Source organism: Cololabis saira, chromosome 8 (assembly GCF_033807715.1).
Source record: "Cololabis saira isolate AMF1-May2022 chromosome 8, fColSai1.1, whole genome shotgun sequence".
Taxonomy (NCBI): domain Eukaryota; kingdom Metazoa; phylum Chordata; class Actinopteri; order Beloniformes; family Belonidae; genus Cololabis; species Cololabis saira.
The window spans coordinates 6748894-6769364 of NC_084594.1; the positions used below are offsets into that span (position 1 = coordinate 6748894).

General features: G+C 43.9%; 1 protein-coding gene across 1 annotated transcript; it reads left to right on the plus strand.

Moving 5' to 3' along the window:
• The first annotated feature begins 2780 nt into the window (after positions 1–2780).
• On the plus strand, positions 2781–7994 carry LOC133448264 (transcriptional regulator Myc-A-like). Its single transcript, XM_061726633.1, has 3 exons — positions 2781–2949; positions 4268–4820; positions 5686–7994. The coding sequence occupies exons 2-3, from the start codon at positions 4283–4285 to the stop codon at positions 6312–6314; spliced, it is 1167 nt and encodes a 388-aa protein (XP_061582617.1). The 5' UTR covers positions 2781–2949; positions 4268–4282; the 3' UTR covers positions 6315–7994.
• Positions 7995–20471: the final 12477 nt, after the last annotated feature.

Below are 20471 nucleotides of genomic sequence, written 5' to 3' on the forward strand. Positions count from 1 at the left end.
GTGGATTTTCAAAGTTTGCATCATTTCTTGTAGATGTAAAATTGATAATATGGGATGTTGAGTATTTGATCCTTCAAAATACACTACCCATGACATGAATTGCATTACACTTTGTGAACATTAAACGATAAAGAGAAGAAAAAAAACATTCTATGGCTTTAGATTTTCTGCTGATGGTACCATGTACTTGTTTCCGGACCAGAGGAGACCGATCCTTCCAGGCCGTTGCTCTCAGGCTTTGGAACGATCTTCCGCTCTTTCTGCGTTCCATGGAGTCTGTTGACTCCTTCAAAAGGCAACTTAAGACCTTTTTATTTGTGCAGGCTTTTGCCTAATTGTCTTGGGGCTGTTATGATCGTCAATGTGTTGTATTGGCCTTTTAAACTTAAATTTGTATGTATCTTTTAACTGTGTTTTTATTGTAACTGTGAAGCGCTCTGTGACCATGGTCTGTGAAGGGCGCTGTACAAATAAAGTTTACTTACTTACTTACTTTTGATATTCATTCAGTCATTGGCTTCTATTTAACCAGGCAGGTCATTAAGAACATTCTTATTTACAATAACGGCCTGGCAAGAGACAAGGAAGTGGTTTTGGGAGTAAAACACTGTAAAATTGTAGCTCTACAAAGGTAGAAAACCATTAGGTAGCATTTTTTTGCAAAGCAGCAGAAATTGGCAGGACAGCGAGGAGGGCCGGGTTTCAGACCTGCAGCCAGGCCAGGGAGCCGCTCTGTCCCTCGGCCTGTAGGTGGCACATTAACCCACTTCTTCGCTGCGGGCTGAACTCATTGGACCGGCGGTGCTGCTGTTACAGAATGTTCCCTTCGAGCTGCTGCGACTGACCCGCCCAAATATTACTCAGCTGCAACTGGCAGAGCCTCCCTGCATGAAGCTGCAGACTCCCTCCGTGGTGGGGTTCACCCGCATCTCTCATGCACTCTGGAAAACCATGCACGACAAAGCTCCCCATTTCCATCTGACAGACCACCAACAAGGCTGTAATTTCTCCCCCCTTTAAAACTGCGGAATGCATGTAAATTAAGACCTGTGTGTTAATTACAATAAAGACAAAAGCTGTTTATTTACATGTGTGAGTGCTCATAGTGGGGGTTGTTTGAAAGGGAGGGGGGGTTAATCTGGCTGGATTCTGCTTATTTGTTACTTTAAAAAAATAAATAAATAGATTTTCCTAGAAATAACAATAAAATAGTCCGTGCGTCTGTTTAAGGAGTTGGATATAAATTGATGCGGCTCCTCTTACAGGATTCCTTGAAGCCTGCCGAGAACCCACGTGACCCGGAGCCGGCTCCGCGGGCCCTGATTGGCTGGCGGGGTCTGCACGTGTCCCGGCGAATCCCCGTCCGTTATGTAACGGGCCTGGAGGAAGAGGAGGATGGGAGGAGGAGGAGGATGGGAGGAAGATGGGAGGAGGAGGAGGAGGTGCGACTGCGGTCCATTCATGCCAGTGCTGGAGGTCTTTTACCTTGAATATATCTGTGTTGTAAGATTTAGGTCACATTTTAACAGTTTTTTTAATAGTTTAATTCAGCATATATAAATGTATATATATATATATATAATATAAAAATATATAATAATAATATATATAATATATAATAATATATATATAATATATAATTATTATTTATATATATATATATATATAATTATTATTATATTATATATATATATATATATATATATATATTTATTATATATATATATATATATATATATATATATATATTAATAATAATTATATATTATATATATATTATATATATATATATACACACACACACACACACACACACACACACACACACACACACACACACACACACACACACACACACACACATACCTATATCCATCCAAACCATGCATAGACTGTGGGCTTGGTTGTGCAACAACCAGCAGACTGATGTCCCAACTGCCTGTAGGTATAGATTATATGACGTTTCCAGATACACATCTAAATTATAGTTGGGTACAAATCAGATTGCGAAACGCTGCAAATCTTCCCATCTGTCAACGTGTCACATTTATTACTAAAGTTAAAGACAAAGAGTTGTTGCAAACGGCACAAACTCGTGTAATCATGTCAGGATGTCTCAATGCAACATTCCACAGCAAAGTTAGGGAAATAAAAAAAAGTTTGTCTTTGCAGTTTATTCCTGAAAATAAAGGCCCTGAAAATGGAGCTTGCCGCCACCTTTCTTTTCATCTTTTTTCTCTTTTTTTTGTAATGAAATATCTTCCCAAGTGCGTCGCTCCTGCTGTCCGGAGCGGACCGGAGTGGATGCCGGCAAAAAGCTGATTTATGGTTCCGCGTTACACCAACGCAGAGCCTACTGCGTAGGGTACGCGTCGCTGCGTAACCCTACGCCGTCGATGTAACGCGGAACCATAAATCAGCCGTAAACTCTCCCCGTCAGCCGGCATTTTCTCACAATCCACGTGTGCGTCTGCGTGCGTTTCACCCGCCACCATTTTCCTGGAAATCACCGGCAACGGTATCCCTCCGCCGGGTTAGACCCTCACTCTGAGCCCCTTTTAACCCCCCTCGCCGACAACAGTCATTTATCCGCCTGGACTTGATCGATACAGGGAGTGGTAGTGATAATATCGGCGGTGGGTTTGATTCCCCCCGGTGAGCTTTTGCCGGTGTTGGTATTTTGGCGCGTTTTTCGGGGGCTCGGCGGAGGCAGACGCGCAGCGGCGCCGGTTAAAAACCCGCTGACCCGGTCACACCCACTCAGTCTGTCAGTCCCCGCGGATCCGACACCATGCTGCCGCGCTACAGCCGCACTTTCACCCGCACAAAGTTCCGCTCAAGCAGAAGCATCTAGTTTGGTCCCCGAACATCTGGATTCTGTTGGATATTTTCTTCTTATTCGCATTTTTTTCCCTTTGGTTGTTGTTGAATTTCTCCAAACACTTGCAGGTAAGACCGGCAGCATGTGCATGAAATGCCTTTTTCTTTAATTTTTTTTGTAAATTTTTTTTTTTTTTTTAATCATTTAGCAAACAACTTTGAGAACTCACAAATGCTGTTAAATGTTGCATGCATTTGTGCATTTCTGGGTGTTGTCAGGGTGCAGGACGAACTCGTGCCGGTTTCACGTGTGTCCGGGGCTGCCCAGCCCACGCAGGTTTAAATCACCCTTAAATTACATCCTACTTCCTCTTTAGGTCCATTAAGAGGGATTTTAGAAGGAAAAAATCACTCCAATGTGAATTGTTTGGGCATTTAGTTTGTTTTAAATGACAAAACGTGATTTTTTTTATTTTTTTTTTTTTTTTTTTTTATAATCATGGTTTTAATAATGAAACTATCTCACTAATTACACAAAGTTTGCAAGAGGATGTGACTTTGTTATGTGACAATGATTTTTATTGTTTTAAAACCTTCCTGCTGGTTATATTTCTGCATATTGCAAGCAGAAAAAGTGTAATAATCAGTTTGTGGTGCCATTAAGACGGGGATTTAAAGTTGTCTGGGTGCAGACTGGTCCTTGTTTAAGTTTTTCCTGTGCAGCCAAACGCAGCTCCAACTAAAACACACACTGCTGCTTTGTTCTCCAACACAGTCTGCTATACATACCATAATGATCCCAGAGGAGCCCCAGCACCAGCCCTCCTACAGGCTCACTGCTGCATTTCTGTTGCATTATGTGTCAAGCAATGTTGGTGATTTAACTGCAAAAAATTTAGTTTTTTTTTCTATAAATTATGTGTTTGGTCATGTGAGAATCAGTTGCATATTTCCTTTTTTTTCTTTTAAGTTTTGATAAGTTAAATAAGTCAGAGAAACAAAGGCGAGCCATTCATGCCTGTGCAGCGTCAGCAGCAGTTGGAATTTACTTGGGGGTGTTTTTTTTGTTGTTGTTTTGTTATTATTAACTTTCTGAGAAGGAAAAATGTAACTAGTGGAAAGAGGTTTTAAGTTTCGGAGCTGTTCCCTTCCAGCTGTTGCCGTGACGTCACGGGGGGCGGGGCCTGGGGTGATTGATGGGGCTCCCCAGAGGCGGGGGGCGTGGCCTGCTGATGTAAACACAGATAAAAGGCTGCACGCCGCCGGTGGGGTTCAGTGTGGAGAAACTGCTCTAAACTTTCACTACATTACTGCTGCTGCCGGGACCGGCTCACTGAAACACTACCGGACCGGCTTTTTCTGGATTTTTAATTATTTTTTATTTTTTTCTACCTCCTAATTTGAGTATTTTTATTTATTTTTTTGTTATTGTGGATTGTTCTCTCAGATTCTGCGGTCGAAAATGTTGCAAAGCTTCTGCCAGTCTCCGGACTGGTTCTGCTCGGAGCCGCTGCTGTTCGACGATGAGTTCTGCCAGAGCCTGATGAAGGACCTGCAGGCGCTGCCGACGCCGCCCCAGTCGCCCCCCACCAAGGCCGGGCCGGGCGACGGCAAGCCCCTGTCCAAGGAGGACCAGCTGAGCTACGTGTCGGACATCCTGCTGGAGGACCACGACATGCAGCAGCTGGGCTGGCCCTGCTCGGACCTGTTCCGGCCCGACGGCGCGGCCAAGGAGGACGGCGGGCCCAGCCGGCCCGGCTCGCCCCTGGAGGCCGGCGGCGAGGACTGCCTGTGGCAGTGCCTGGCCGAGGAGAAGCTGGTGGTGTCCATGCTGGGCTCCAGCCCGCTGCTCTCCGACATCGACACCAGCATCTTCGAGGAGATCGCCGGCTCCATGCTGGACTGCCAGGACCTGATGGGGGCGCAGGAGCCCAGCGAGGCCACGTCCGACTACGGCTCGGCCAGCAGCGAGATGTCGCCCTGCTCGTCCAGCGACTCCGGTGAGTCGTTTTTTTCCTCGATTACGTCCCCGTGTTTCCCCCGCTGATCAACTCAGACTTGATCACATCTGCCGCCGCTCAGATTAGCGGTTAATGTTTAGTGGCGGCGAGCCGCGGCAGCCTTTGCTCCCGTCTTATCAGAGCGCCGCCCCCTCACCTGCAAACCTTCACAGGGATCCGCACCGGCGGCTGTTTTGAAGTGCCGGGGGGGTCGGGCGGCTTTATAAACGGATAATTGAGCCTGACAGTGACTCATGTTCAGTTGTGATACTTGTATTAACTCCTGATGAGTCATCCGACCCTCAGGTTCCCTGAAACCCGGGCAAAGTTTAAGTTTTTTAGTTTTATTTTTTATTTGTTAGAGACGGACAACGTACATTAAGAAACACTTAAAATAAAATGCAAATGTGCCCAATTGTAGCCAAAAGGCTAGTTTCCATTGGCAGTCCCCCTGCCAGAAATAATAGGCTAGTACCGAGTAAAAAAAGATTAAAACACAAGTACAAACACATCAGCTATAACATATATAATTCAACCCTTACAATATACACAGTTCATCCCCACATCCATAGTATTCATATCTTTGATTATCGATCAACCAATTCCTTAGATTATATTTGAAGACATTAAGGAAGCGACAGAAGAGTAACTTTCTTGTCTTTTCCTCCCATAATAGTGATGTTTTCTTTTCTGAAACTGTGAAGCACTAAATCTGCGACAGTTTACAAGCAGTAACTGCATGTTTATAGCTGTTTACAGTAGCGTGGGAGAGTTTTACTACGCGTGTGTGTGTCGAGGCCACCGGGTGTGTGGATGAAAACAAACAAACACTAACCATCTCTCCCTTCCTTTCATCTCTTGGCAGAAGAAGAAATCGATGTTGTCACGGTGACGCGCTGCCCGTCAAGCCCCTCCCCCCCGCCCTCGTCGTCCGACCTCTCGGTCCGCAAGCAGAAGCAGCAGCAGGAGGAGGAGGAGCAGCGGGCGCTGCAGCGCCACATGTTCGAGATCCAGCTGCAGCACAACTACGCGGCGCCCTGCCCGGCCTCGCCGCCGCCGCCGTCCAGCAAGCGCTCGCGAGGCGGCGACGGCTCCTCGTCGCGCTCGCACCACTCCCTGCGCAGCTCCCACTCCTCCTCCTCGTCGTCCTACTCGTCCTCCTCGTCATCATCCTCCTCGTCGTCGCGGTACCAGCACCAGCAGCAGTCGCCGCGCAGCTCGGCGGAGACGGAGGACGAGGAGGAGCGGCGGCGGACCCACAACGTGATGGAGCGGCAGCGGCGCAACGAGCTGAAGAACTGCTTCGTGCGGCTGCGGGACAACGTGCCGGAGCTGTCGCGCAACGACAAGGCGTCCAAGGTGGTGATCCTGAAGAAGGCGCGGGACTGCATCTACGGCCTGGAGGACGAGGCCCGCCGGCTGCAGGGCAAGCGCGAGCGGCTCCGGGCCAAGCAGGACGAGCTGAAGGCGCGGCTGGAGCGGCTGCGCCGGTAGTGGAACGGACCCGGGTTTCCAGGGGGGGGTTGTACAGAGACTTAAAGGCGGCCGCCGGTGCTGCGACGCGCACATTTCAAAGACTTTATGGTATGAATCGACACTGGCTCGTGATTCAGAGACTCAACACACTTGTGGCCTCGACTGCTGACTGTAAAGGTGGTTTGTTTGTTTGTTTTTTTAATTTAGCCACGCCCCTCGTTCTTTTTCTTTTTTTTTTTGGATGCAAAAACGGCACAAGTGAAAACGAGACAAAGCCAGACCTTCCTGTCAAGGCCGAGCAACTGGAAACGTTTTAAAACTTGAATATTGTGTTCTTCAGGATGTGTGATAGCCATATTTACCCAGAGATCCCTCCACGGTGACAGGTCTTACGCTGGCTTTATTTGAAGTTATTCGGACAACGTTTCGGTTTCTGGTCCGATGGAAACATTGGATCCAATGTTCAAAAACTTGACTTGCTATGATTATTGTTCAGTAGCATTCAGAGCTTCTCACCAGAGAATAAACTGTTCATCATCATCACCATCACCATATTTCACTGTGCCTGATGCAAAACGTCACTGTGATTCTTCTGCAGCTGATAAGGTGCAAAACCTCCGGGAAAAAAAAGATGTTATCCTGTGTTTTGATTGGACCGTTGGGTCGGAGATGCAGCCACTGCCTCACAACCTTTTAAGCTATGAATCACTTTGTCTTGATGAGGAGGTACAGCGGCGGCGTTGTTGGCGTTGGCCAACATCTCCCCTCCCTTGTTTCGTGCCAAACTAAATCCGATGGACGCAGCATCAAGCGGTCGGTTAAAACTATAAAAAAAGCGCTGCTGTACTTCTTCATCAAGCCCTCAAATCGACTCTTTATCAGCTGTTTTCTGCAGAACTTTTATGCCAATGTTGTCCATTCTTGGTCTATTTATAATGAAACCGAAACGATTAAACTTTGCATGTTTGTCATATGTCTTAAAATGCATATTTTATATAAAAGTTCTTCCGACTTTTTTCAGGTGACTTGAACAGATTCTGGTTTACAGGAGGGTTCCGGTGTAGTTTTCGTTTCGTTAGCCGTTTGGCCTTAAAATCCATTTTTTTCCCGGGAGCCGTTGGGCTTCTGCTGTCTGGTTAAAATGTCGTCGTCTTCTTCCGACGTGGAGCCGAACGTTTTTAGTTTTTTCCTCGTGTTTTGATTTTGTTGGGTCTCAGAGTTGCCTTTTCTGAGACGGAGATGCCGGGAGGTTTTAACGAGACAGCAGGGATGTCTTTAGATCTTCTTCCACATTAAATTTGACAAACCTACCTCCACCTGACTGCAGTTGGGTTTGTGTTGTGTGTTTTCATTTTTTTTTTTCTTAAAATTTGTACAGTTTTAATATGTAAATGTGTTATTGTAATATAAATTATTTTAGTCGTATATATCATTTTTTTTTTAATGTGTTTGTGGAATTGAAACTAAAGCACCTTTTTTTTTTTTCTTTTTTTTTTTCTTTTTTTTTTATAAAAATTAAATTGATAGTTGCAAAGTTCTTGTGGATTTTTCTTTCTCTTTAATTTAATTTCAGTTGCTTGGAGCACCTTCCATAGGGAATATCAAGTTTTACTGTTCAAACGATAAATTATGTTTTTCGGTGTTATAGTATAACTTGAAATAAAAGTTACAAGCTCTTGAATACGAGAGTTCCTTTCATTTTTAATTGTGGTCTGTATTTCTATCACTCACTCAATTCACTCACCTGTTCACAAATATGAAATTACCAAGGTTTCATTTTATTTTGGAGAAATAACGTGATGCAACGCGTGAAGTATTTGAACCTCATCAGTTTTATTAAAGCAAAACTGAATCACACCAATATTTTTCCTCAAAGAAATATACAGAATGTGTAAATCCTGTCAAATAGACTTAGTTTATAGGCAGTTTGAAGGGGCGGAGCTTGCTGCTTGGCTCAACTCCAATGCACCTTTCTTTTCAGTTGTTGGTACCGTTACTCACGACCCATTGCAGAGGTAAAGCAGATGGAGGATGATGGGAAATTAGGTGCAGATAAGAAGAGGAAAGCCAGTTAGTTCACTGATCCCCGTTCAGTAATGTCGTAGAACCCATGCTAGGTGGGCCAAAAGCCATCATGGCCTCTGCAACTCTACAGAAACTAGAGTTACGGCAGTTACTGCCGTCGTTTCATGTGTGCTTCGTTGACTTTGTGCGACATGAAGCCTCTCCGCGGAGAGAGCTGACGATTCCTCCCATTCCCACCCATCACCCATCCTCCGGTGATCCTCACATTGTAAAGCCATGGTGTGATGCCATCAACCAGAATGTATGATAAAAGGTCTGAACGGCCGGCCACACCCTGAAACCAAGACATTGATTGATTGCAAATGTCTTTGATAGATGACTGCATTTGCAATTGAAAATAAACAACTCAGGCTTGACGATCCAGTGGCTCTTTCTTCTTGAGATGTAAGAGTTTGTCGTTGGGTGCATTTGTAAGCATTTGGAAACGGTGGCCTGTTTGAATCTTTACACAGGGAAGAGTGAAGTGGAAGTCTAGTCAGAGTCTGAGGCTCCATTTACACATAGGCGGGTATTTACAAAAACGGATATTTCCCCCTCTACGTTTTGAAAAATTCCCTCGTTTACACAAGATCGTTTTCAAAATCTCTTCGTTTACACGAATCCGCATTAATACGCTGTTAACGTCATGCCAGCCAATCAGAATCCTGGAAAAAACATCAACAAATGACACGTGTAACTTCCAGTTAAGGCTGATTTATGGTTCCGCGTTACACCAACACAGAGCCTACGGCGTAGGGTACGCGGCGACGCACACCGTACGGCGCGCATCGCCGCGTACCCTACGCCGTAGGCTCTGCGTCGATTTAATGCAGGACCATAATTCAGGCTTTACTTCCAAGACGGAACGAGAGTCTTTGGTTTGGAGTGACAGAGAAGTGGAGTTACTTTTAAGTGTGACTTTAGAATATAAAACAGGTAAAATACAAGAAAATATTGACGATGGCCAAACTAATTGTAAACACATGACGCTGGTGACGTTTCTGTTGCATAACGTGACGTTCTGAAGCCTAAATGTCTGTTTTCCTCTGTTTAGACGCAAACGTGAAAACTGAGTTTTTGAAAATCTCCACTTTGGCCGGAGTTTTCAGAAATGATTGTTTTTGGTGACTTTAGCTTCGTTTTCGTGTAAACGAACGGCCAAAACGCATGAAAACACCTCCGTTTTTGCTCCGTGTAAACAGGTCCTGAGAATCAAACATGGATCGGGAAACTGGATTATTGAGAGAAAAACGGAAGAAAACTGGTTGGTTTCTATTAAAAGCTCTCATGGATGCTCACGCACAAAAACACATCTGATATCCCATTTAAACTAAAGGTATTGTATAAAAAGTTATCCAGAACACTGACTGCTTGGGTCATATTCTTGGTACTGCTGGAAGGAGATAAGTTATAAGAACTTTGTCAGAGCCAGATGGACCAACAGTAGGTGTCTGGATTGATCTTCTTTTCCGTTCAGCTGTTCCCTTCAGGGGTAGACGCAGCGAATCATCCATAAATCTCCTCTTTGGTCTTCCTCTAGTCCTCCGTCCTGTCAGTTCTCACCGCATCATCCTTCAGCTGATATATGAACTATCTGTCCTTGGTGCACGTCCAAACCATGTCAATCAAAACATTGAACATGTGCCGTCCCTCTGATGCACTCGTTCTGATCCCATCCATCCTCCCCGGAGCTGATCTTCATGCCTCTCCCTTGCAGGACGTACCTCCATGTCTAGATTTCCCTCCCTGCTCTCACTATAGATCACAGTGTCATCTGCAAACATTATAATCCAGGGAGATCCCTGTCTGACTTCATCGGTCAGCCCGTCCATCAGTGTGGTAAACAGGACGGGGCTTGGAGTCTTGATGCAGTCCCACCTCCACCTCCAACTCTCCTGTCACACCTACAGCAAACCTCCCCACCACATACTCCTCTGCTGCTCCAGACCTTCACATATAGTACCGCAGCGCGTCTCTCGGCACCCTTCATATGCTTCCTTCCTTTCTTCTTTCCTTCCTTCGTTTCCTTTTCCTCGGATGGTTGAATTGATATGAGATTTTTCAGATGAAGAGAATTGCTGTTTCTATTAGACTGCAACAGGTTTTTGAAGAGATGGGGATGGTGTTTAAGTTTACTGACCTCCTATATTGTGAGTTTAGTTGGAGTAGAGAATAAAACCTGAAGGTGCTGTGTTTACGGTAGCCAGTTTTCTGTCGTGCACAATTACTCTGTAAGCTGCAGCCCAGTGATACACGATTATGGGCAGAAATATGTGCCACTAGAAACTGAATTTGAATAATTTATATTTGAATTTGAATTGCTCAACTTGAATAATTGCATTAAAAAACTGAATCTGAATCACATAATTTGAATTTGTATTGTTTAATTTGAATCATTGCATTGAAAAACTGAATCTACATTTAGTTCTCACAATTCAAATTGAGTTCTTGCAATTCAATTTCAATTTACTGAAGTTACTGTGCCAGACATCCGGGTCTTCCGGAGGAAGAGCAATCAAGTGCAGATACAAAGAACTCCTTTTCACGTAGCCAGCTATAACCTCTATTTTCTTTCAACGATATAAAGGACCAATGGGAGCTAGATATTTCGAAACCATTCTGTGTAAAAAGTGTAAAAAAATTTTGTAGAAAAAGCTTTGAGAAGATTTGCGGCAATGGGTGAAGCCTGAATTATGGTTCTGCGTTAAATCGACACAGAGCCTACGGCGTAAGGTATGCGGCGACGCGCGCCGTACGGTGTGTGTCGTAAGTTGAATTTTCAGTGAGGATCAAATACAGTTTCAGAACAATGGAATTCAATTTCGTAATGTGACATTCAGATTCAAGTTTATAGAAATTCAGTTCCAAACTAATAAATTCAATTTCAAATTATGCTTTTCAGATTCAGTTTTTCAATGCAATGATTCAAATTAAACAATACAAATTCAAATTATGTGATTCAGATTCCGTTTTTTAATGCAATTATTCAAGTTGAGCAATTCAAATTCAAATATAAATTATTCAAATTCAGTTTCTAGTGGCAGACATTTCTGCCCACACACGATTACGTCGGTGTAGTCTGCACAGAGGTCTTGTTCTGACACAAAAGTGAAACGCTAATGAGGATGTGTCTCAGTTTCATTTCAGAAACAGCATTTTGTAACTAAAACAGACCTTTGCGTTGACCAGCCTGACGCCAGTCCAGTTTCCCCCCTCCTGAAACTACAGGGGTTTAGTTTGAACAGCTGGCAACGGAGGGCTAACTCGCTTTGCACAAGTGCAGGAGATAAGAAGAGACACTCATATTCATGTTGACTTAGTTCATGAGGTCATTGGGTTTTTTTGTTGTTTTTTTTTTCTATATATTAAAGGAGCATGAGGCAGGATTGAGGCAGGATTTATGAAAATTTGTTAAGTTTTCTAGTAATAATGTCAGATGAAGCGTTCCAAACCAAAAAGAATGAGCCCTCTAGTGCCCTGATTCCCAACCCCCGGTCCCCGGACCGGTACCGGGCCGTAGAGCCGTTACTACTGGGCCGTGAAATGGCTTGTGTTCCGATCATAATTAGGGCTGCAACGATTCGTCGACAAAAGCGATAATCAAAATTGTCAGCAATTGTCACCAGACGTTTTTTTCCCAATGGAGTGAGGCATCTCACTTCACTTTAACTCATACAATCTCTGCCGAGAGCCGCGCTGCACGACAGCGTCTCAGCGCAGCTGCGGGTAACAAAACTTCAAAAGTTCGGGAGCGTTTTAGCCTGGATACGGCGAATAAAAAGAAGCATGTGAAGAGAAAGCACCTCGGACAGTTGAACGAAACGGACTGGCCTTGGTAAGATATTAAGCGTATTTTGGCTTTAAAAGAGCTTTAACGTTATGCCTGACTGTGCCTGACAAAAGTATTTTAAATTAAATGCATGCAGAGCCACCATGGACCCCTTTCTGCAAAAGAAGCAGACGTGTTCCTGCAACAGGCGACTGCCCTCACTGATCAATAACTGATCAATACTGCAGCTGATCTGTGATATGAAGCTCTCCACGGTTGATGGTGACGGTTTCAACAAATGATACACCAGTTCAACCCAGAGAACATCCTGCCATCCAGAACCCATTTACCCACTTGATGGAGAAAAAATACGAGACGTTTTATTTTATTTTATCATTTATTTTTTATATCACACAATTGCCTGTCCTTAAAACATGAAAAATAATGGACAGAGGTTTATTTATTTATGGATTTATGTCTATACTGACTGATCACTGTGCCTGTCCTTGGTTTTTTTATTTACTTTTTGTATGAACAGCAGCAAAGTTGAATAAAATATCTATTTTTCATTGAAGTACCATCTTTCTCGTGTTTATTATCATTTGCCACATAATTAAAGCAACCTCATACTAAATTTAAGTAATAATTACTAATTATCCGATTAGTCGACTAATCGTTTCAATAGTCGGTGACTAGTTCACTATTAAAATAGTCGTTAGTTGCAGCCCTATTTAAAATGCATAGTTTTTTTCTAAAATGTTTATTAAAATTGACATAAATTGTCAACCGGTCCATGAGCTTTTTGTTTATATTTCTGCTGGTCCTTGGCACAAAAAAGGTTGGGAACCCCTGCTCTAGTGTATCTCTCCGTTGCCTTGAACAGGCTGTGTGCTGCAAAATGTGCTGCAATTGTGCGGCCGGATTTCCCGCGCTGTCCTGCGGATGTGACGTCACATGACGCTGCATGCACGTTCTCCCGGCTCTCCCGTGCCGGCTTCACTGTTGGCTGCAGTACCCCCAACGGCCGCCGTGGCGAAGGGTGGCGCTAATGAGTCTCATTTCTTAAAAGGAGCCTCATGCTCATTTAAGAATCTGGGGTGGAAGTAAAGAAGTCCCTCAAGAAGAGGAGTTTAAGTGTCTCCAAGTCTCGTTCAAGAAGGAGGAACGAATGGAGCAAGAAACCTGCACCTTCAGGGATGTGGACTGAACCAACTGGACCAAACCGACTGGGAAAAGCAGACGAGGAGATGCTATCCCTCAGCCATGGGAATGCCTGGGTGTTCAACCACAGGAGCTGAAGGTGCTGCGGCCTCCGCTACCTGAACTCAGATCAGGCGAAGCTGATGGATGTGAAATTTTATACTTAAAAACTCGGAGTGGATTATTAGTAAATTACACCCATGGTGCATGTAGGGTTGAGATCATGAATCATGAGCGGTGGGGTCATCTTTTCTCTAAAAGTGGAAAACAGTCAGATCTTTACTTTCGTCATTCAGTCAGAATTAACTTGGAAATTCAAATAAGCTGTATCGTATAACTGAGCCTAATGGAGTTTATTTTATTCAGGGAAATCTACGGCTCACTTTACCGTTTAAAAAGGACAAAAAAAAAAAAAAAAAACTCCCACCTTCCAACACCTGCCAGGCTCTCATATCTCCTGCCACTCCCAGCTACAGTGATACGCGATCCTTCTCTCGGGGCAAAGTGTGAGCAGATGTTTCACAACCGGAGCTCGGTGCATGTGCAGCAGGTGAACCTGCGGCGGCAGCTGACTCTCCGTGCGTCAGCGCTACCTGTTCAGCATGTTTGCTGCCTCTCAATCAAGTTTGATCTTAAACTCTTTAAATAGTTCAACAGCCAACAGTTTGGTTATTTTGGTTGATATCTTTGGATTTCACGACCATTTTGTGTTCAAATACAAGCAAAACGTGGTTAGAGTCCTTTTGAATTTTCACGGAAAACTGAAACAGAAAAACACAGACTTGGGCCCCGTCCCAATTCTCCCCCTCGCCCTCGTTTTCTTCACTACCCCTAAATTTTGCGCGTGAGGGTAGTGGTGTCCCAATTCCTCTTTTCACCTAGGGGGAGTGGGCATATCGAGGACTAGGGGCTGAGGATAGCTCCTTCACATCGAGGGATTTCAGATGCTGACTTCGCGAGCGAGGGGGTATAAAAATTTCCCAGAATGCTTTTCGTCGTCATTTGCGGACTGAATCCAAAAAAAAAACATGGCGGACATTTATTAGTGAATAAATCAATATTTTAAGTTAGTTTTGCATAAAAATGCGTTTTGATTACATTTCTAGCGACAAATATATATTTTACTTTCATAATATTCACTCAGTGAATGTACATAATCACTTTTTTGTCCGTTGTTCGCGAAGAATCGCGCCGGAGTAAAGGCTGTTAGGTTACGCCGTAGGCTACGTACCCTACGCCGTAGGCTCTGCATCGATTTGACTCGCCGACCGAGGGCAAATCATTTGCAGACTCGTCTCAGATTGTGACCGAGGGAGCAAGCATTTTTTTGTGGGAAATAGAGAGAAATAATCCTGTGACTCGTCAGATTTGTTTTGGATGTTTCTGATATAATAGTTTTCAGAAACCACAAAACTGTTATCTGGGTAATTTACACACTTTCAGATAAAGCTGAAGTGAAGATAACGGAGCTGTTTTATGGTTCCGCGTTAAACCAATGCAGAGCCTACGGCGTAGGTTACGCAGCGACGCGCGCCGTACGCCGTACCCTACGCCGTAGGCTCTGCATTGGTTTAACACGGACCCAAACTCCGGAGCCGTCAGGCAGAAATCTCTAGATTTTCTGAGCAAATTTCTTAACAGGCGTAGCTACAACTGTTAGATTTCATCTATTAAACCAACATCTTCCTAAATGATTTATTTCAGCCGGCGTGATTCTCAACAGAGCTGCGTCCCGGGAGAGAGTTTCTCTCCCGGGACGACGCAGCAGCTTGACCCGGCGGACACGTCTCTTCTTGGGCTGTGAGCTGAGGCTGCTCCCCGGGGGCGGCGGCTCTTCTCATCTCCGAAAACATCGGGTCAAATTTCTTAACAAGCATTATTTGGATAAACTGAGCCCAGGTTGGGGATCTTAACGGTTACTTTTACGCCTGAAAAAATATAATAACTTAATAAAGTGGCATATTAACAGCACTACAGCTGAAATTAAAACAGCTTTTGGCTCTCAGCTTCCTGATCAGGGTAGGAATGAAAACGAGGGGTAGGGGGAGAATTGGGAAAGGCACCTGGGCCAATGCCCTAGATCTCAAGTGCCCTAAAATCTCCCCCTTCTTTTTTAGGGGGTAGGGAAGAAAAGAAGGGCGAGTGAAGGAGAATTGGGATTGGGCCTTGCAGGCAGGGATGCATTCTGGGATGTTTCTGCATCACCGGCCCAGAGCATGATGGGTCCTCCCCCGTGCTCCTCAGCAGGATTGTTATTCTTTTATTGCAATCCTGCAGCTTCATGTGTTGCTTGAGCAGCTGCAGAGGATTGCCATTTAAGAGGGTTTTCTGTGACGACCCTCCCACGGAGGTCGTGTTTGTGCAGCACCAAAGAGGATCAGCGCAGCGGGGCGGTGCATGTAAACGGCTGCAGTTGACAAGACGAGACTTTAAATATCTGGGATTCATTCTCCCTCGTCATGGTTCGTAGTGGCTTTGACCCTCGCTGCATTTTCTCTCTGTTACTCTGAGAAGGAGACGGCAGCACGAGGAGGTCTGCGGCGCGGAGCGTCTCGTGTTGCTCGGCTATGTAGGCCAAGGTGAGCGAGAGGATTTCAGGTGTGTCAGATAGCAGCAGATTGACCCAGATACCATAAAAGCCTTTTCATCGCAGAGCGACAGATTAGGCTTGTTGTTTTACTGGAAAGCCGAGGGAGAGGCCTGATAACTCGCTCAAACACTCCACCTGCAGTTATCCCGCTCAGCTATAGCGGTGTCATTGTGGAATGCGACACCAGCTGAGGCGTTCCCGCGTGTTTACGTTTAATCCCGGCTTTATCTCACGACAGCTCCTCACGCCGTTCTTCAGACGGGTTCGTATCGCAGTCAGAAGTCATAATTTCATGGCGTTATCTGAAAAAAAGTCCCGGACCAGACATGACAGACACTTTGACCCCCTCTCAGGCCCAAAATACTGCTGCGGGATACGCTTGTAAAAGAAGTGGAAATATTCCTCCTGGAACATGTGATTTGAGGGAAAACAGAGGAATTACAGAAGGACTGCGTCCTCGAGGCGCGGATGAATGAGCCGGCGCTGTTCCGCCTTTGATTACTCAAGAGTTTTTATGTCACTGTGACACGAGTTGAAGGCAGCTTGTGTTCTCCACAAAAGAGTCCGAGGCCACATGGTATTTGATATCGTTAGGTTTTGGGTGGAGCAAGACTTTAAAGCCAAACTGCAAACCCCAGCGTGTGTGTGTGTGTGTGTGTGTGTGTGTGTGTGTGTGTGTGTGTGTGTGTGTGTGTGTGTGTGTGTGTGTGTGTGTGTGTGTGTGTGTGGGCGGGTTCGGTAGCTGCTTCATGTGTGGCTCGGTGACCCAGATATCCTGAGTCGTTTCATTCTGATCCGCCACATCACTGCAGAGAAAAGGACGCGCAGATGAGCAACGGGAGGTGAATAAGAGAGAAGGAACAAATGGAAAAACAAGGGGATGCATGAGCAGGATGGAGAGGAAGACCGAGATAAAGAGAGGAAAAAAGACGTGGAATAGAAGCTCACGTTGGAAAAATAATGAGAGACTTCTGCAAAGACGGGATAAACAGGACTGAACCCAAAACCACAGCGGCAACGTAAACACCCTGAGCTCGTCACTCACAGGAACTCACTTCCTGTGAGGAGTTTCACCTCCAATACGTGAACTAGAAGGAAGGTTGTATTAAAATCACATTTGAAGTGTGATTTACTGACATTAAAGGAGGAAATGAATAGATAAATGAAAACATTAAATGTGAATGAATCAGCGGTGAGCGATAAAACCCTGCGGTGTGTATTGGGGTGTCATAGTCTCTTAACTTCTGCGTGAAGGTCACACCTGGACAGGTGGGTTTCAGCCACACGGCGTCTGCATATTAATGGATATTTCTCAGAGTTGGAGTTAAGGAGGACTGAAGGACTTGATGATCTACACCTCTGCTCATGATCCTGCTCAGTTCTTCTCAGAAACTTCTGTTCGTTGTGTAAAGTTTAAACAGATTTGAGGAAAAGGTGATCGTCTCTGTCATTTCCCGACGTTTCAAAAGTTTAAACATGTTAGAAATGAGACCTTTTATTTTCATTTCACAATCCAGTTTAGTGATGTGTATATTTTTACTCACCAGTTAGTCATTAATGATATAAAATGTATCTTTTTAATTATTCTGAAGTCCTTTGATGAACAGGTGATGGACGGATGGATGGATGGTTGGATGGATGATGGATGATGGATGGATGGATGGATGGATGGATGGATGGTTGGATGGATGATGGATGATGGATGGATGGATGGATTGATGGATGTGTCAGGGTTTGACACTTCCCCCCCCAGTTTGTGACTTTCAGTTTCTGTTTTGTCCCGCCTGTGTCCCATCTGCCCTGATTGTGTCTGCACCTGTGTCTCGTCATGTCTCGTTATCCCCTCAGTATATCTTGTCTTGTCATTCCTTGGTTCCCTGTCGGTCCGTACTGTTCCCTCCTCCATGTGCTCCAAGTTTTTGATCCTTGTTACTTGTGTTTTTGATCCTGCTCTGCAGCATTTTAGTTTGGCTTTTTGTAAATAAACCCTTTTTGTTGCAACTCCTGGCTCCTGCTCTCCTGCACTTGGGTCCTCGACAAAACCAAATCACAACAGGATGGATGGATGGATGGATGTTTAGATGGATGGATGGATGGATGGATGGATGGATGGATGATCTTTCTATTTAATGATACAAAAAGTTTTTCTTTCACGTATATTATATTATATTATATTTATCACAGATTCTCTTGTGTTTTTATGAATAAACACGACAAGCAGCTGGATCAAAACACAAAGTTACATTCAACTTTTCATGCACAAAGTTATATAATGAAATGGGGAAAAAAAACTGTGGAACTGACCGACATTATTTCAACTGATGAATTGATGAATTAATGAACGCAAATAAATGTTTTTTTCTGAAAACATAATTTGCTCCTAAACAGATGCTGATGATTTCCATTTGCTCCGGTCTGCTACCGGCGATCTCTAAAACCAGCACTTCTCTATCATCATGATAAACCGTCCAGAACTCATCTTTAAAGCTTCATCTGTGATAGAAATCACAGCTTTTCTTTTTTATTGTTGTTGTTGGACGGCGGGTGTGTAGCAGCTGTTCTCCGACATCCTCACACTGAGATGTGTAAACTACATTTAGCCTGGATGTGACTCAACAGCCGGTAAGTCGGCGGTCTCTGGAGCTCGTTGTTAGAGTCGTCCAGCTGCCCTGCATTCCTCTCATCTGTAACCCATTACCCAGATCCCTTTGCTCTGCTGCCCGGCCAGGAGCCCCCCCCCCGGGGCTGCTAACCACTTACTATGATGCGCTTCCTGTTTGCAAGTCATCGCTTATGAGAATCATGCCGAAATAATAAGGCTATTCTATCAGAGCTGTGTCACGAGCGCTGGACCCGGGCCGGGCCGGGCCGGGCCGGGCCGGCTGGCACGCTGCTCAGCCGACGGCAGCAAGGCCCGGAAACACTGACTGTGTTTCTGTTTGGATCAGGGTTTTTTTTCTTCCTCGCATTTGTTAATCTTGTTAAACAGGTTTCATGTTGTAAAACAAGCACAGAAGATAAGTGAGACATCTTCTCTCAGAACAGAAACTGTGGATAAAGTCCCGATAGTTCAAAGTTTAAAACCACATTTTAAACAAATTAAGATTTGGATGCGGATGTCACCGCCCCCCACCTTGACCCCCCTGACCTTCACATTTAATAAAAAAAAATGTAAAAATAAAAAAATAATTTTATTATTATTATTATTTTTTTAAATAATAATATATATATATATATATATATATATATATATATATATATATATATATATATATATATATATATATATATATATATATATATATATAGTAGGTAGGTTTTTACCGACATGGTATTACCCATTAATATACAGGACTGTCTCAGAAAATTAGAATATTGTGATAAAGTCCTTTATTTTCTGTAATGCAATTAAAAAAACAAAAATGTCATACATTCTGGATTCATTACAAATCAACTGAAATATTGCAAGCCTTTTATTATTTTAATATTGCTGATTATGGTTTACAGTTTAAGATTAAGATTCCCAGAATATAGATAATTATAATAAATAATAATAAAATAATAAAAGGCTTGCAATATTTCAGTTGATTTGTAATGAATCCAGAATGTATGACATTTTTGCTTTTTCAATTGCATTACAGAAAATCACAATATTCAAATTTTCTGAGACAGTCCTGTATATGCAGACAAAGTAAAAAAAAAAGATATATTTCTTCACTGATTTGAAAGAAAATGAAAGATGTTAGTTCTGTTGCTTTGGTTCTGATCATTAACTGGACTGAATGGGGGTGTATTGATGATGTCAGGTGGTGTTTTGTAGGTGATGGATCACTTTAAAGTTGCTGAGGATGATTTTCAGAGTAGTTTCCTGTTATTCGCTGCAGGCAGCTGAGTCACCGTCATCAGACTCTATTGGATTGTTTTCAGGAAGTATAAAATACAACCTTCTGAACTGGACCTGGATTTTATTTAGTGTATATTTACTCATCCAGGATGAGTGAAAAAGATCCGGGAATACATTGAGGAGATGGGACCCAAGGATACGCTGCTAAGTGAAGGTCTCCAGCGAGGAAGAAGATGTGGAGGATGAACAATCAAGGGAAGAGAAGTCAATGAACCGTTGAGAGATCGAAGAACTGGCCGATGTTGAGAAAACCAACCAGTTTAAAGCTGGACTGAAGGACATCGCAGAGACCTGGTCCACCAAACCAAACAAGACCCCAGATACAGCAGAGACCTGGTCCACCACACCATGGAAGACCAAAGATCCTGAGTCAGAATCAGAATCAGAAAAAGCTTTATTGCCAGGTCAGACATAAATCAGACGAACTGTTGGTGGCGAACCAACCAGAGACCATGACTGCGTTTACATGCATCAATAACCCTTTTAAAACCCGAATATTGGAAATAACCCGAATTTGCACGGCCATGTAAACACCAATAACCCCTTTGAATAACCTGAATTTGCTCATATTCCGGTTTTTAAAAACCCGACTATGACCCCTGGGTTACTCCTTTTCTAACCCGAATATTCAGTCATGTAAACGCCAAA